Here is an 18,445-nt window from a genome sequence, read left to right as displayed (position 1 = left end):
CTCAGTCAGAATCCCCAAGGAGGTTTGTTAAAACACAGACTGCTGGGCTCAGTGCCTGAAGCTTCTGATTCAGGAAGGTCTGTGTGAGGTCTATGAATCTGGAGCTTCTTTGGTGATGTTGAGGTCCCCCGGCCCAGGGTCCACACTGAGAAACACTGGCCTAGACACTCGCTTGGGCTGTGGGTCTCAATGCTGTTTGTGTTTCACTCACCTGGGAGCTCTTAAAGCAATGCTGACGACACGATGCCACCCCCAGAGGTTCTGGTTTCATTTGTCCAGGAGGGGCCTGGGCGTTTGTGTTTTTTAAGGCTCCTCAGGTAAGGGTTGAGAAGGGCTGCTCTAAGCTCCCCACCCCTCCCTCCTGCTGTCCCTCTCTGATGTCCAGAATGTCCTTTCTTCCTGCCCACCAGACACACGCCTTCCCTCCTCTGTTCAGCGCCCCTGGCCTGTCACCACGCGAAGCCTCCCAGCTCTGATGAGAGAGAGGTGTATGGGTGTGTGGCGAGCAGGGCAGGCACCGGGTGCTCACACGCTGCTATGCTCATCTCCGGTCTTCCCGACCCTCCCCTCGGCCTAGTCTGTTGTTCCAGACCTGTTGTTCTACAGTGGCTCGCCCACATCTCCACTGCCGCCTCTCGTTCCTGAATATGACGGCAGTGTGTCATCGTTGGCCCGTGTCCTGAGATGGGCTCCTTCTCTCTGTGGCCTACCGAGCTGGCTTGTCCTCGGTGGTTTCCAAGCCTACAAGCTCTTGGAAGTGAGCTTCAAAGATACAGATTCCCCGGCCCCGGCCCTAGAGGTGCTGAGAGAGGCTCAGATCTGGGAATTCAAATTTTTACAAGCTCCCTGTGTGACTCTGATATCAGCCGGCTTGGGAACGGCTGCCTTAGCTGAATGGTTTCCAAACAGTTTTTCCCCTCCAAAATCTTACCCAGAAGTACCATAGATCAAGAGATAAAAAGTGGAGCTGGTCTGGATGAAGATGAGTTGAGGCCCCTGAGCTCTGGCTGCCCAGCCTCTTTACCACTCCTCCAAAGTCTCTGGCACCTCCCAGGAGCCTTCATACCCCATGGAACCCTGTTTGAAAACCAGTAGCTACCTGAGGTAGGTAAATTATCCTAGATTCACATATTATATATATATATGTATATATATATGTGTATGTGTGTGTGATATAATGTAGATATAGATATATAGACATATAGATATACATAGGTGGCCTTTTCTCGGTTAATCCTTTTGTTAATGCTGGATTTGGGGTGGGGGGCTGTGTGTGTGTGTATGTGTGTGTGTGTGTGTAGAGCAGGGAAGAAGGGCTGTTTAGGGCCCCAGGGCCAGTGGGAAAGCTTCAGGCTGCGGCAGGCACGGTGAAGCAGGCTTGTGTGTCTGTCTATCTAGGAACCAAGCCCTCAGACCATGTCCAGGGCCCTCGAGGTCCCTCAAGAGCTGTGCCTAGCTACACGCCGGGGCTCAATCAAAGAGGGCAAGAGGGAATTACCGAGCAGTGGAGCCAGGGCTCAGGCAGGCAGCTTCCTAAAAGCAGCAGCAGACAGTGCGGGGAAAGTGGGGAGGGAAAGTGTCATAGAGCGTGCCAGCCTCCTGCGTGTCTCGCCTGTTGTCACTGACAACAGATACTTGACAGTGGCAATGCCTGCAGGCCCAAGGGGGTAGGTGGCACCTGAGCAGTACACACAGCAGCCTCTGAAGACTACCAGCTTGTAAGCAAGGCCTTGTTCTGTTTGGCTGGATCTCATGGGCTCAGCTGACTTCCCTGAGCTTGGCTCTGACCTCCACTGGAAGAGGCACAGACTGGGTGGTATGATGCTCCCTGGGCCGGCTGGGAGCTGCCCTGTGGGCTAGGCACCTCGTGGTTCCCTGGGGTTCCGTGGTCTAACTAGAGAGAGCACACGCTCTCCTTGAGCCATTGGGCAGACACGCTCATGGGGAAGACCTCGCTCCGCAGAGGTGGGACAGGTGGGAATCATCTGGGCCCACCACTGTGGCCCCGAGGCAAAGGGGACTGCTATGGAGACGTCTAGAACCGAGTCCCTGCCAGCTCTCTTGAAGCTCATCCTGCGGTCCTCTGCTCCCAAGCCACAGCCCTTTCTGGTCCTCCACTACGGTCTGCTGAACACAGAGCAGGCTGCGGGGATTCTGTATGTGTGACCCCGACCCACGAGGGCTTGTTCTGTGTCTGGACAGTAAGCCGGCTCTCCTGAAGCCCGGGTGACCCGGTGGCCCAGCCTCAGAGAGAGACGACCCCCTTCCATGCATACTGATGGGAGGCGGCGGCCACGGGAAGCCCCGAGGTTCTTCTTTAGGCCCAGGGACAGTTTCTGTTTCCCGGGGGAAGGGAGGGCTTAATTGTTCCCCAGCCCTGATCTGGACCAGTTGTCTCAACACGACTTGCAGATGCCTCGTTCCATCCCGCCCCCCTGTCCTGTGCCACCCTCCATGGTTCCCATCCAACAAGGCAGCTGTATTTTCCCTGGCAGATCCGGGCTGGGGTTGGGCCAGGCCCCCTTCAGAGGAAACCTTCTCCCTTGCCCAGGCTGCTGAGGCCTCTGGTCCTTGTCACTCAGCACTCTGGCAGATCCTGGCAAGGTCCCATGCCAGGGCAGCCAAACGCACAGTGCTCAGAGTGGTCTTCCTGCCACCCTCCTCCCTCTCCTCTGTCTCCCAAGGACCCCACACAAGCAGGGGCCCAGAGGTTGGGGAACGGGATGGGGAAGAGGCAGGGGGTAGAGAAGTAAATTCAGGCCGGTCTGTCTGCACCTGTGCATGGTAAGGAGCGTGTGCGCAGGAGGGGGACCAGGTAGGGCAGAGAGCAGGTGGGTCCCAAGTCCCTGTCCCCCCCCTCCCCCAGGGGGGCCCCAAGGTCTTCTGAACCCACCCCTCCAGCGCCCCACCCCACCCCTCCCATGCAGTTCTCAGAGGTGGACGCGAGGTGGCGGTGTGAGGACAGGGAAGGGGAGAGCTCACCGAGCCACTAGGAAGAGGACGCAGCTGACGGCCAGATAGGCTAGAAGCATGAAGAGCCAGACGCCCGGAGAAAATGGGTCCAGGAAGGAGAAATAGCCAGGTTTGCGTCCCTGGAAATGAAGACAAAAAACCAGATTCACCGTACCCACTCAGCCAGGATGGCCCCTGGGCAGGCCGGGGAGGGCCAGAGTAGGTTCGGGGGTGTGGGTCTGGCCCCAGATGGCCTGGCCCCCCGGGGTCTGGGTGACTGGTTTAAATGGCCCTGGGCTGAAGGTGCAGAGGGGCTGCTCTGACACCTAGCCAGCCCTGATCGCAGCACCCAAACAAAGGGACAGCTGGGGCCACCTCACTTCCTAGGTTGAAGGAGGCTTGGTGCTGGGCAAGCGAGCAGAGCCCCTTAGGCGCTGCCCTGTGTGCCCCCACCCCCACCCCACCCTGGGGACGGTGTGGTGATGCCCAGGGGCACCTTAGAGCCACTGGTGTCCGGGCGGTGGAGTATGCAGCACGGCTCTTAGACACTCACGTCCTTCTCACGAGGATGCTAACTAACGTTCCAGGCGCCTTGGTTTTTTTTCTTTGCAGGGTGATCACACACAGTGAGATTTCTCACATAAACCTCAACACGGTGCCATGAGGCAGATTATTATTTTCATTTTACTAGTGAAGAAACCGAGAGCCTAGGGCAGTCGAGAGATGTGTCCAAGTTCGCACAGCCAGTAAGCAGGAGAGCTGGGGCTCCAATGCACGTCTTCTGACACAAAGCTCAGGGCTCGTGCCATCATGTTGTGGGGAAACATGGTCTGTCCCCCAGTGCAGGGGTGGGGGGTGCCTGGCCAGAGTCATGGGAACCAAAGGATGGAGCCAGGAGCAGGAGCCTAGGCATCAAGCCCTCAGACATTTTCTGGAGGAAAGTGAAATGGAATGAGCAGGATGGAGTTCACTAACCCACTCTGTCCACGGTTGTGTGCTCTTGGGCAAGTGCACGCCCTTCTCTGGCCTTGGCTGGAGCCACCTGAGATCAACGGGGACACACTGGTGGCTTATACAGACAGCCCTCACACATCTTGCCTGTTTAGCCTGCATTGTATTCGTTGCTAACGTAAAATGATTGGGAGATTTTATATAAAAATCCAAATTTCTGGCTTCTTTCACAAAACAGGGTGGTCTGGAAACTCTGAGCCTAAATCACCAACCAGCTGGAGCCCCCTCCACATACGGCCTGCTCTCTCCAGCTCTTCTCTCCATCCTTCCGCATCCCACCGTTTCTCAGGGCAAATGGACGTGAATCCTAGTGCCCTGTCACTCACGACTATTTCACTCCGTGTCTTACCCAGGGGGAAAAAAAATAATCTTTCATTGTTGCTTTCTGAATCTGAAACCCCATTAGATGCTCAATGTCAGAAATCTATACCTGATTATATCACAACGAGTGAATTGAAGAAAATGACAGCACTATTTAAAGCTGCCATATTTGGTTATGGGTGATAAGGAATGATGCACAGTCGTGGGAAAAAATCCTGGAGACTGAAGTTATAAAACACAGAACATCACACAAACAAGGATCAAGACATAAACACAGCTCCGCTGGAAACGTTATCAGTCACGTTGGCAGGGAAACATCTGATTCTACTGGTGATTGACTGACGCCAACCAAAAGAGCAAGGAGTGGGCAGTTATTTGAGATTTGGGTCTGGGCTTATACTGCCTTGGCTAGGGCTGAGCCCAGGCTGTTTCTATGATGTCAAAGAGAAGTATGTTATTTGCAGGCTCTGAACTCCTACTATTTTTTTCTATGCGGATGCTTTTCAGATTGCTTCCTTCCCCAAAGACGTCTGAGTTACTGGTGCTTGGGGGGCAAATCAGGTGTCATATGCCACAGACATTTCTTCCAAATACCAGATTTTCCTTAACCCAGAGGATATATGATGGTGATACTTTCTTTCTGAAGGACTCAAAATGTTTCACTATGTTCTTTTGATTTCAATACCCAGTTCTCTATATTGACAGATGGAGGAACTGAGACCCGGGGAGGTTAAGTGCCTTGCTCAAATCATTGGCGATGGCTTCAATTTCTCTGGTGCTCATTCGTCAAGCTGCGCCATAGACACGCCACCTCTCCTTCATTCGGATGGCTGCTGCACCGCGTCTTCTTCTACTTTTTATCTTTGCAACTTGCTCCAATAAATTCCCTAATTAATCTCACGCCTTCTCCCCCATGCCAGCAGAATTCCAACCTACTCTATCTCAACTCCTTCAAGGACTGTAAAGCATTATTTATACCCGTCATCATTTATTTTGACTGCTGTATTTATAGGCATTTATATTGATTTATACATGTCCTGTTGACTGCAAGTCGGGACAGTTCCTTCTGGTGGCTACAACCACTTTGAAGGTAGATAATTGGTAGACTATATATATATAGTCTATGCCCCAAACATCCAGGACAGGCCAAGTTCTGCAGATGGAGCTGATGATCAGATGGCACCAAAATTTAACTAGTTCCTTGGCGTTTTAAAAAAAGTTATTTATTTATTGGAGAGAGAGTGCATGCCTGCACAAGTGAGCAGTAGGGAGGGGAAGAGGGAGAGAGCAAGAATCTCAAGCGGACTCTGTGCTGAGTGCAGAGCCTGACATGGGGCTTGATCCCACAACCCTGAGGTCATGACCTATGATGAAACCAAGAGCCAGATAAATGCTTCACTGATTGAGCTAGTGATTCCAACCTCAGTTCCACCTCAGCCTTTCCAATTGTGACTTCATTGACAGAGTGGGTCAGATGTGTGGAGGGTTCTCCTGTGTCCATTGATGGGCTGCGCACCTTAGTCACTGTTTCCTTCGTGGTGACACCACACAAACTAATGACACCGACTTTCTACCTTCCTTGGAACCCTTCTCCTCTCCTGCAGAGCCAAAGACAAAGGCTCCTCCTGTCCTCCATGAGGTCTTGCCAGTCTTGAGAACTAAATGGCAAGGTTCAGAGGTTTCTTTAAACTCCCAACAGTGGTTGATAGTCAATAAAATACTCTTTAGGGCTGAAGAGATAAAAGAAGACATTGTCCATTTCACCTTCTAGAAGTAGCAGAAGAAGATGATTTCTTCCTGTCCCACCCCAGGAAACCACGGGTAGCTTTCCTCTGTGTGTCTACAATAGACTGTCTTTTAAAAAAAAAGAAGAACAAGATTTTATTTATTTCTTCATGAGAGACACACACAGAGAGAGAGAGAGAGAGAGAGAGAGAGAGAGAGAGAAGCAGGCTCCATGCAGGGAGCCTGATGCGGGACTTGATCCCAGGACCACAACCTGAGCCAAAGGCAGACGCTCAACCACTGAGCCACCCACGTGCCCCTACAATGACTCTTCCGATGATAGTTCCAACCTCTGAAGCCAAGAGGGAAAAAGAAGCAAGCAATTAATTCCTCCTCACATAAAACACCCACATGAGTTTGTTGCCTATGTAACTCACACGCTAGCATATCTATTTTCACTCTGCTGGTTGGAAATCTAGTATGAGGAGATTTAAATTCTAATCCCGGCATGGACTTTGACTTGCTGAGTGATTCCAGCACTCAGTTGATAAAGCCACTCAACTTCTCTGGGTGCCATTGCCATCTTCCAGAATGGAAGCCCACCAACAACATGAAGGAGAATGTGAGAGTTACTATAGTAATGCTGATAAAACACCTGGAGCTTCTTGAGATAGGAGTGCTCAATAAATGACTAATACTAAAATGACGACACATCCAGGAAACCATACTTCCACGTTATGGGCTATCGCGTTACTTAGCCTTAAGGAGTAGAACTCTGCTCATTTTCTGTTTCCTTATAGTAGAGTATTAAGCATATTAGAAATGATTCACTGGTTTACTTAGCATTGTTCTCCATTTTTCTAGGCAGCCTTTCTGAAATGAAACAGACCTTCTTGAAAAAACGGGTAATATATCCCGCGAAAATGCTGGGCATTAATTTAATGCTGGCATTTATGTCTCTCTCACTTTTTAATCACTGTCTGCTTTTTTTTTTTCTTGACAGAAGACTCTAGCTAAGAGTTAAGAAGAGAAGAACAGACTATAAGACATTCTCATTTGTTAATCAAAGGTGGAGCAGGACATGGGGGGAAATAGTAAAGTCATATTTTCCAGGCAGTCTTAGGTGTGCTGGCTGGCTTGGGACACTATTTGAGCTAGGACAGTATAGTAGAGATAGTATCCTCGGATTAGAAAGGATCTAGAAAGTTCCCCTGAGTCATGGCCTTGACACAGAGAAATACAACTAACTATACCACCAAGATGAGTTGTTGGAAGTGTATGGACTTGGGGACCAGAAACTTGAGCTCAATGCCACCTCCATCATCGTGCTCTCTCTTCTTTCCATGGCACCGCTAGCCACCGCTAGCCTGAGCATTCTTCTGTGTAAAATGGGAACCACACTACCTGCCTCGGGGGATTGCTGTATTAAAGCAGAGACTCTATGCGAAAGTGCTTTGTAAATAAAGAGATGCCAGACAGATGTTAGTCAACACACAAACATCCTGGACGTATACCCAACCTCCTTGAATATGTCAACACTGAATTTTTAAAATGTAATTACCCATTTGGGGGCTATATGTGCCAAATGTCAAATCTCAGGTTGGCTTCTGGCACACTTGGTTGATGTCTTGCTACAACAGTCAGTGTGCGCTTGAGGAATACAAACTTACTTCGATATTAATCTGAGCAAAACATCATTAGGCAAATTGCTGCCGCAGAAAGAAAGAGAGCAAATCTACACGATATACTCTAATGTTAAATATGAATGTTTTTGTTTTCTTGTGCTTGTCTCTCCTCCATTCACACAGATTTCGGAGAGCTCACGGTATGCCTCAGTGTCATAAAACCCCTGAGTGCAGATGCCCCTGGGGCTCTACTGCCACAGTACAAACAGAACTTCTCAGTAAGAATGAATGAGCTGATGTGCCAAGGAAATCAAGAGAGTCTTGAACTTCAGATGTCCTGTTATTTCATTACCATCTTTGGAGCAACAGGGGTACTCAGACTTAATAAGTACCCAGATTCTAAAGACTGGACCCTTTATGTGTGGTCTGGAAGCTCATCTGGCCCCAGCCAGGGATTTCAGTGCTTTCTCAGGTGGGTACTACACTGTATGTGGGATATGCAGGCATTGGTAGGGAGGGAGTAATGCGTCCTAGTGGCAGCCGTGCAGGCCTGGAGCAGAAGATGTACCTGGGCTTCCTGAAACATATGCCCCCCCCCCATCTCTTCTTGTTCTGAAGATCACTAGGATCAAGACCAGAAAGAAAACAATAAATCTATTTAGGTCACTCATCCTGCTGCCTGGGATATGAGGCCTTGGGACAGAAGCCAGGCTCCTGGGGCTCAATCAGGAGCCAAGAAGGAAAGTGATGCTCACTGTCCACAGGACCACAGGGCACCTCCCTCATCCTGCCCCCCCCACCTTTCTTCTTCCCATAATTATGAAGCAAATACCACCTATTTAGGATGATCACATTTCCATGCCAAAAATTGTACCACAAAAGTTTACAGCCTGACAGGAGGATACCTTCTCCTCAATATATCTCCCACTAGGATCCACTTAGGGAGAAAGATCAAGAATAGTGCAATGCAGTATATACATGCTATACTGGAGGTGTGGGCAGAGGGCATCTGCTTGGGGAAAGAAGCAATCAGCTCCACCCAGGGAAGTCACATTGAATAACAAGTGCCATTTGAGCTGGGTATTGAAGGCTAGGGAGGAGTTTAATACATTAATTTAATACATGGTTGAGAGGCAGGAAGACAGGTACAAACCAATAAGGAGACAGGAAGAGGCCAGCACGATGCTGAAGCAGTGAGCAATATGGAGTCAAGATGCCTGTAGCCAGGAGCTGGAAGTGGAACAGGAAAGATAGGCTTTATTCTCCATGCCAAGGATGGACTTGGTCTTGTAAGTGATAGGCAGCAAGTGATTTTTAAGTAGGAGCCTGATGTGATTTCATTTGTAAAAAAAAAAAAAAAGGCGACAGTAAACTAAAAAACTTTAATTCTCAGCAAGTTGCATACATTTACAAAATATAAAACCTAATGCTTCGGATCCCTGGGTGGCGCAGCGGTTTGGCGCCTGCCTTTGGCCCAGGGCGCGATCCTGGAGACCCAGGATCGAATCCCACATCGGGCTCCCGGTGCATGGAACCTGCTTCTCCCTCTGCCTGTGTCTCTGTGCCTCTCTCTCTCTGTGACTATCATAAATAAATAAAAAAATTAAAAAAAAAATTAAAAAAAAACAACCTAATGCTTTATTGTGCATAGGTCAGGCACTGTCGTAAGTGCGTTACTTATGTATTTATGGATCCTCATTAAATTTGCATGACAACCTCTTGTCACAGATGAGAAAACTGAGACACGGGGGACATGCAGCAAGTACGTGTCAGGTCTGGCTCCAGAATTTTCTCTCTACTGCTTCTTAGTGAATGCTAGCAATGGCTGTGGCCCTTTAATGGGGATACAGTACTGGATGAAAAACACCCTGACCTCGAGGAGGATACAGGCCATCAGAATGGCAGCAGTTCAGGGCAGAGATAAGGAGAGCCTGAACCAAGGTAGATCCAGTGGGGGTGGAGAGCATGCTTGAGAATGATTTAGGAAGTGAGCTGACCAACTGGACATGTGGGGTAAGAGAAGTGAAGGGCAGCTCAGGTGACTGGATGGAGATGCCATCATGTGAGTGGAGCAGAAGAGAGGAGGAAGGACTTTGCTGAATACAGTTTGTGACACTGTATTTGAGGCGCCCATGAGATAGCCTGGTGATGTCTAGTCACCTGTTAGAAATACGCTTCTAGAATTCAGGGGGAGTGGCCAGGGTTGGATTTACAGATTTGGCAGCGGGTGAGATTACCCAGGCAGACAGCTGTCAGAGAGAGAAGGGAAATGGGTTTGGGTCATTCACAGGGCAGGCAGAGAGAGAGACGGGTCAACAGAAATGCCGGAGGGGCAACAATCAGAGTGGAAGAAACAATGACCTGGACCCCAGGAACCGAGAGAGTTTTAGAAAGTGGGAGGGATCAACGGTAGCGAATGCCAAAGCCAGAATTCTCAGCCAGCTTCTACGTGGCAGGGTGTAGGTAGCCCAAAGAGTGAAACAGTCTTCTGATTTTGGTCCTAGAGATGCCTGAGTGGAAACAGAGATTATACCCCCAGAGAAGAAGGAAAACACTACATCATCGGGTCCTGGTGATCTCACGGTTATGAAAATCCCTAGGTAATCCCAGACTGCTGGAAATTCACACATCATTTCTGATGGTCTCTAGACTTCAGGCACATACCCACCTCCCCTTTACTATATTTCAGGGGGGTCTTGCAGTATTTTCAAAATAGGTAATTATACTTTGGGTTAATTATTTTAACCTTTGCGCACAGGCTTCATTATCACCAGATGCTCACATTGTGATCATAATCACTCATGACTCCGGTGACCTCAGATATAGAATTAAGATACGGATTCTAGGTTTATTCTAGATTATAAACGAAATGAAATTAATCATACTTTCATTCACAGATCAAACTATCAACTTGAGAAAAATTCACAAAATAATAAACACCCAGGACTCAACTTTAATTTTGTTAACGAAACACGACTGTATCAGAGATAGCTTCTCTATGTAATTTTAGACCGAGGCTTTTGTGGTGAACACCGCTGGGCCATCCTCTGGCATTAGCTGTTTCTGTCAACTCGGTACAGACATTTCAGAGAGGGCAATGTTCACCTCAAACCTATTTTCTCCAGGTCTCCCCCAGTTTCATTGATTCAAGATTGTTCTCTCTCCAGCTGACTTTTTCGTACTTTCTAAGCATACTGCCTCACACACAGAATGCACTCAATAAATATTTGTTGAATAAATGCATAAACTGTCAGTTCTGCTTACTGTAAGCTGTTCATGCCAGCACTCAATTTTTACTCAGCTTGGCCCCCTGTTATAAATCAGATCTGAGCAGCCATGTGGCATGCTAGTGCCTCAGTGTGGAGGCTGGAAGAGGGGAGGAATCCTGACCAGAAAGGGGAATCATATCAGTTAGGATTCTCCAGAGAGACAGAACTCGTAGGATACGTGTGTGTGTGCAAACAGATTTATTTGAAGGGATTGGCTCATGCCATTGTGGGAGCAGTAAGGCCAAAATCTATAAAGCAAGCTGGAAACTCAGGCAGGATTTCTTAAGTGATAGTCTTGAGGCACAATTTCTTCTGCTCCAGGAAACCAGTTTTTGCACTTAAGGCCTTCAACCGATTGGATGAGGCCCACCCACATTATCAAGGGTAATCTCCTTGATTAATTAATTAATTAATCTCTTCCTTTACTTGAAGTCAACTGATCATCACTGTTAATCACATCTACAGAATACTTTCACAGACTATTTAGGCTGGCAATTGACCAAACATCTGGGTCCCATAGCTTCGGCAAGCTGATACATAAAACTTCACATCCCAAGAACTAATACAGTCATAGGTTTGTGGTGGTAGGTAACATCTGGCCAGCAATCCAATGAAGGATGTCTAGAGGATTGGTGAGTGGGAGTTTGGTTCTGGCCCGAGTTGATATTCCGGCTAGTGGTGTCCTGGGTGGTGAGGGTAGCCTAGCAGTAGATGTTCCCGGGCAGTGAGTAGGAACACTTGGGATCAGGTGCCCTCAGTTACATGATGCCTCGTGGTCCATCAGGTCATGAGTGGGGCTCTAGTGTCCTTGGCATTAATCAATATATCAGGTGTTATGCTATATGTTGGCAAATTGAACTCCAATAAAAAAAAAATCAATAAATCAAGGCCAGAACCTAGTTGTATAGCCTGGCCATAGCGACATAGTTTGGAAAAAGGTTCTATGTCCCTATTTCTTTGGGATGCTGCCTCAGGGCTCAGTTGCAGGAGTGGGGTGAGGTGGGCTCAAGTGCTGGCTAGAAAATCACCTAAGGAGCACAGACGGGCGTAAGGATGACAAGAAGTCCTAAGAGTGAGGATACCTGGCTTCCAGGCTCAGCCCTGTATTGGTTCCAAGTGTGACTTTAGTTTCCTTACCTGTCAGATGAGAATTATAATACCCTCCCTTTTCTCAAAGAACAGTCCTAAGGACCAAATGGGAAAAGGTGCATACGAATGCTTTCTAGGACAAGTTACCCAATGATCACACAAATGAGGGGGGGCAACCTGCTGTCAGAGAGAGAGCACATGCTCCAGTCACACCATTCCTGGCTTTGAACTCTGCTCTTTCACTTACTTATAAGAACAACACAAGTGCATCAGTGTCCTGGGGCTGCTATAACAAAATACCACAAACTGGGTGGCTTAAAACAACAGGATCATACTGTCTTATAGTTTGGAGGCTAGGATTAAAAATCCAGGTGTCAGCAGGGCCATGCTTCCTCTGAAGGTTTTAAGGGAGGATCCCTCCTGTCACTTCTAGCTTCTGGTGGTTGCTGGCAAGCCTTGGCACTTCTTGGCTTGTAGCTACACCATTCCAATCTGTCTCCAAATTCCCATGGTCTTCTCCCCCGTGTCTACATTTCCATCTTTTTATAAAGACATCAGCTATTGGATTTAGGGCCTACCCTACTCCAGTATGACCTCAGTTGGATTATATCTGCAAAGACCCTATTTCCAAATACAGTCACATTCACAGGTCCTGGGGCTTTAGAACTTCATCATGTCTTTTGAGGGGCCAATTCAACCCTTAGGAATAGTCCACATCATCACAGGTGCCTGAAAGAGCGTCTGGCACATAGGAGGCTCTCAATGAACGGGAGCTTTCATCATGGTGATAAAGAGGAGTGGGGGAATCACTCGCTATCCCCCTTACTTCACAAGATGGACACAAAAATGACAGCGTGTACGATGACCAAATCTTCACATTGCTTTCTGTTTTAGCCTGGGGAGCTTGGGATTTCCATGCTTCTTCTTCTAGATGATGTGACCTCCTTTTCCAAGCCAGGCAGTGATCCTGATGGATACTGAGGTCCGGCACAAGACAGCGCCCCTCTGAGCTGCTGGAACAGGCTCCATGACAAGGAGACCTTCCCTCTTATAGGAATGGGCCACAGTTCCTGATGCCCTAGCACCCTGCTACGTGAGCCCAGGCTGGGACTGTGAATACAGACAACACCCTTTCTCTGGGGCTGGGATTTGGGGCCTGGGAAGGGGTCAGAAGTAGAAGGTCACTTCCTCAGCAGGCCCGTGGGATGAGTTCTTGATTCCTTCCCTGTTAGGCAGCCTTGTGGAGCCAGGTAACATCCTGGAAAACACTATGTTAGTGTGACCTTGGACACCTAGGGTGACCTAAGCATTGGGAAAATCCATATAATAGCTGTGCACTTAGAGTCAGTTTGGTAAAAGGATGAGAAGAAGGCTCTTCTGGTTCAGTAAGGAAAATCACAGTCAACTACATGCTGGCAGCACACCTATTATCCACTTTGTGAATGAGGCACAGCCAGCGTTCCCTCCTGATGTTCCCCCCCAACAGCCAGTGCATCATCAGGTCCATCCTCTACTGCCCATTGGTGTGCCTTCACAAACTCACTTAGACACTCACTCTAGCCAACCTAACCAGAGAAGTCTTTCTCTCTCTCTCTTTTTTATTTTAAGGATGCAGAAAAGGAGACAGGCCAGATATAAGTGACATTATTTCTTCACGAGTATGGGTAACCCAGAAAGGAAGGAGTCTGCGTTCTCTCACTAGATGCAATGCTCGGAGTGAACAGAGGTGCATCCAGAAGTCAGCGAAGCCCTTGAAAATGCTGGGGTGACCTATCTGGACTGGGGATCCTGTCCCTAGGAGGAAGCAGAGTGACCAAGAGGGCCACTCACCACCACACTACGCACCAGGGGTTGAGCTCTTGACCATCCCTATTCAGTGAGGCAGAAGCAATTTTTACTGGAAAGCCCAGAAGTGTGACTTTTCCATTCTTCTTGTTTGCAAGTCCGTGCAGCTGATGGGGGAAAAAATAGCCTGGCTCATTTGCATTTAAGTCTTGAAATCTAAATATTTCCGTGAGTCATTCATTATTACCATATAACTCAGTGTTTGCATGTAAATAACTTTAATGACATAAATGCTTATAAAATAAGTCTCTTACCATATGAACTCGGTAAAGAATGCTAATTCCCAGAGTCATGAATGGCTTGGAGAAATCAATCACCTTCTCCCGCTCAGCAGTAATGGTGAGGCCTGCCACGGCCAGGTCTGCTTTCTGAAAGGGATAGAGAGAGCCCATCAGTGGGGTGGCCAGGTGAGATGCAGGTAGAGGGACTTGTGGCCAGACGTTGTCACTACTGAGGAGATGTCACTCTGGTCCGGCTTCTCTGCGTGGGGAGTGACTCTAGGTCATCACGATCCATCTCAGGTCCAAACAATCACTCATGAAGCTGTAACTCAGGCACATGTAAGGTCAGACCCCTCTAAATACATCAATAAGCACAAAAAGCAGAGGGGATCACTAGGGAGTCTTCAGAGACAGACTCAAAACCCCAAGAGTGGGGGTGTGTGTGCATGGACTGGCACATAGGTTGCTGGATTCTCAGCATTAAGTAGTTTCTAAATTCAACTTCTTAATTTGCTCAGTCAACGGAACTTGACAGCGTTGTGAGGTTGTAGAAGAGCCGTTGTGGGGGGAGTTACGGGGAAAGGAAAAGAAGATGCAACCATGGAACTGAGACACAATCTAACACAACCAAGAAATTGAACAGGTGGCCCCAATGTCACAGAGCCTATCCTTGTCTGAGCTGGGACTGGATCTCGCGCTTCCTGGACCACTGGCCGCTTATGTTGCTGCCAAGGTTAAAATTCAGGTGCCAAAGAACTACAAGAAGGGTCTCTGGCCCTCCATGCAAATGTCACCAGAAATTGTTCTGAAGACCTTTCCGTCCTTTCTCTAGGCCTCTACATTGCACCTCAGGTGTCCACATCTGCTGAGAGTCTGAATTAAAGCCTTCTAGGAAGAAGATGCTGTAGGCTTCCTCAGTACTTCTCTTTGCTTGACAGCTCTTCCTTGTATCTAATTTAAACCCATCCTGTGGGGGCACTGGGTGGCTCAGTGGTTGAGCATCTGCCTTTGACTCAGGCTGTGATCCCAGGGTCCTGGGCTCCCTGCTCAGCGGGGAGTCTGCTTCTCCCTCTGCCTCTGCCTGCAGCTCTCCCCGCTTGTGCTCTCTCTCCCTCACACACATGCTTTCTCTCTCAAATAAATAATATCTTAAAAAAAAAAAACCCATCCTATGTCAAAGCAAACTCACTTCTATCGGTCTGTTCTCCTGTACATGGCACAAAGGGGAAAATCCCAGAACTGGCGTGTAGTTCCGCTCTCACCAACTCATTAACCTAAGATGTCCTTGACTTTGTCCTTAAACCAAGGATGTGAGGTGAACACAGTGCTAGGCCCCCTGCCCAGCAATTCTCTAACAGGGATTCTCAATATCTAGTCTCTGACCTCTTGCATCAGAATCACCTGGGAAGCTGATTAAAATGTGAATTCTCGAGTCACATCCTAGGCCCCCTGGATCAGACTCTGCTGGCAGGACACGGGCATCTGTATTGGTAATAAGCCGCCCCGGTGATTCTGACTCCTGCTAATAGTGAAGAGCCATGTTTTATAACCTAGGTGTGCATCCCAGACTGGCCTCCACTCATTCCCATTTCAGCTTAACTCCTTCTTTTAATTCTGGTGAGTCAGCTGGTGGAAGAGAGGAAGAAAGAAATGAGGAAAAGTGACGTGTCCGACAATCTGCAAACAGCCCTAGCAGCTCTGAATGGGCGCACGCACATACACACACGTACACGATTCTTTATCAATCGCTGCAAAGAAAATAAAGATAGACACGCTGACCCTCATTTTGCACACAAGGGAATTTGCGATCTGTGTACAGGATGGATACATCTACTGGCAAAGGTCAGTCTCTTCTGTATTTCAACCCTGAGCCTCTACTCCAGATCCATGCTCCGTCCTCCAGAGCAGCCACGTGACCCGGGATAGGTTAACGAACTCAGGGCCTCATAAAGTGAGACCAGGTTTAAATAAAAGAAGCTCGGGTGCAGATGTAAGAGATTTTTAATAAAAAATGAAAAATGTGAATGCCTCATTGTGCTCTTTCTATATTTCTCCAAGAGAGCGCTGATTACTGCTATCAAGTGAATCAACCCTTGAGATTAAAAAATGAAGTTTGATTAGAAGATTGTTAATGCTCTCATCCGGGGGGCTCTTTGGAGGGCTGCTTGGGCCTTTCAGAACCTCAGCCCCTCGGCGACAGTGGCACTGACTTGAGTTCCGCTCGCTCGAGAGCACAGGTGTAAAGCAACAGAAATCAATCAAGCACAAAGGCCCAGCAGATGCAGTGCCGGTCCCATGTGTGTGGATTTCCAGCCCATCGGCAGCCGAGCCCTGTGCAAAGCTTGGGGGGGGGGGGGGGAGGCGAGAGTCAACTGGGTTGGACTGAAGGAATTGAAGAAAAGAGGAGAAAAACCAAAACTGATAAAATGGGCAAAGGTAAACACAGCTTCCAGTCCTTTCTCTGGTTATTGAAAAACATGTATCCCCCCCAAATTAACCACCTTCAACAACTCTACCCCCAAGCTTCTTTTCCTCACCAACAGCTTTCCTCCATAAAGGGCAGACTTTGGATTGAAATTTGGTAATCACAGGTTTATCAAAGTTGGCCAAGAGTGATATTCTGGTAAAACCTTCCATATGGAGAGAATGCTAGAAATGGACAGCGCCCTGGGGGACCCTTTCTGGGTGCGTGCAGAATGATCACACATCCAGGAGAGTGTGTTCCCCAGGTCCAGACAGAGCATCTCTGTCTACTCACAGAGAGACGCTTCCCAAACTGGGCCAAGCAGAACCAACCACTGCCTCATGTGAACACTGCTGACTCATTGCCACCAGCTGGTCCCTCTTTCTTTTGACCCCCTCTCAAGAGTAAGTTGGGGGCAGGGGAAGCAGGGAAGGTGGGACGAGAGGGGAAAAAGCAGTGGCAAGCTCAAAGAAACCATGGCGGTTTGGTGGTGGTTGTTTTTTCCTATTTAATCAACTCAGTATAGAATAGTAATTATCTACCTTGGCTTCAGTGCACCCCGAAGTATTAGCGACAACCTCTTGGGATCGGGTTATTCCAAAAGACGTGCATTCATTTTATTTCACCTTAGTTAAAAAGACATTATGCTATAAAGCAGTCTTAGATGAGGAGATAATATGCCGTGAAACCAAACAAACAACCAAAGGGGGCTGGGAGTGTAGGAATGTTAGCAACTGTTGGTGTAGGGGAAGGAGGGAAGTGTGGGCACGCTGCAGGCTCATCCCTGCCTTTCTGCGTCTCTCCGGCAGAAAAGGGCAGGTAGACAGGACATCAGAAAACCTGGCTCCTGTCGCAGCCAGGCCACAAACTCACGGGGACCGTGGGCAAGTGTCTCCATTCTCCCGGCTGAAGGGTCATCCCCCCTGTAGGGTAGAGTGGTGCAACCAAATGCCCTCTACACTCTCCTTTCCAGCTCCCAAACCCCACACTTTTCATTTTGTTTGGCGAGAAGAGGTAGCGCTCACTTCCAAGGGCCCCTTAGTTTGCTCAAGAAGACGATGGTGGTCAGTAAAACTGAATGCCCTGGAACGGTTGAGGAGGGAAAAACTCTCAGACCAGTCAGCAAAGAGCAGCAGCGGACAGGGACATTTTATTTTAGGGAAAGAAATCCAGAGAAGTCAGGAAGGTCCAACGCCATCTGGACAGCAGGTCTGGGAAACCAGAAAAGGTGGGGAGCCCCAGAGCCAGAGGAAGGGAAGGAGGGCTGGTCAAAGAGACCTGGCAGGGAGTTCTGTATGCATCATGGTGTGTTCCTGGTCTTGGGTGTGTGTGCGTGTGTGTGTGCACGCGCATGCACACCTACAGGGGCATATAAATACATTCCCTCCGAGAGAAAGACCTCTCTCCTCCCCATTTTCGATTGAAAGTGTTCTTTGAAGAGCTGCATGCTCTGCCTCGGAGAGATCCCCCTCTTTTATCTCCTGGATGTTTGTGGAATTTACAAGGGGAGGGCAGGCTGGAGCCAGCCTGGAGGTGACTTCCAAAACATACTATCCTTTGCCTCATGGAGTTTAATAGGGGTCATGCAACTGGCACCGTTGCCATCAAAGCCTGGAGGCTCAGCGTGGCTGCCGCTCTTCTCCTGGGAGCTGAGGCCTGGCTGGGAAGAAGGCCGCAAATTCACAGCAGGGCTCCAGTCTGCATCCGCCTGAGTCGCGCCTCCCCGAGAACGAGAACGCCACTACCCCCGATGGCGTCTGATGGCAGCACAGGATCCTGGACAGTCTGAAGGGAACAAAGCCCCCTTCTGTCTTTCTCCTCTTTTGGAGAGCTGCTGCCCCCTTTTGGGCAAAATGCTCTCCCATCCCCTGGGCGGCACCCCAGCACCTCCAGTGGCCTGGCCCAGCCTCCCCTGCCCAGCAG

General features: G+C 48.9%; 1 protein-coding gene and 1 long non-coding RNA gene across 3 annotated transcripts in view; one reads left to right on the top strand and one right to left on the bottom strand.

The window, feature by feature from the left end:
* Positions 1 to 18,445, bottom strand: part of GRIK4 (glutamate ionotropic receptor kainate type subunit 4) — a 423,105-nt gene that overhangs the window by 29,228 nt on the left and 375,432 nt on the right. For both annotated transcript variants that reach the window (XM_072822392.1, XM_072822393.1), the window contains 2 exons: positions 14,092 to 14,205; positions 2,983 to 3,092 (listed from right to left, as the gene is read on the bottom strand). In XM_072822392.1, the coding sequence (XP_072678493.1) occupies positions 2,983 to 3,092; positions 14,092 to 14,205 (224 nt within the window). The remainder of the gene's footprint in view (positions 1 to 2,982; positions 3,093 to 14,091; positions 14,206 to 18,445) is intronic.
* LOC140631130 (uncharacterized) lies at positions 702 to 16,014 on the top strand. The gene is made up of 3 exons (XR_012028785.1): positions 702 to 1,104; positions 7,818 to 8,106; positions 13,601 to 16,014. It is a non-coding gene; the product is annotated as an uncharacterized lncRNA (long non-coding RNA).

This window comes from Canis lupus, chromosome 3 (genome assembly GCF_048164855.1).
Source record: "Canis lupus baileyi chromosome 3, mCanLup2.hap1, whole genome shotgun sequence".
In the NCBI taxonomy this organism is placed as follows: Eukaryota; Metazoa; Chordata; class Mammalia; order Carnivora; family Canidae; genus Canis; species Canis lupus.
Note: the sequence above shows the minus strand (reverse complement) of the source record. Positions and strands in the feature narration are given on the sequence as shown.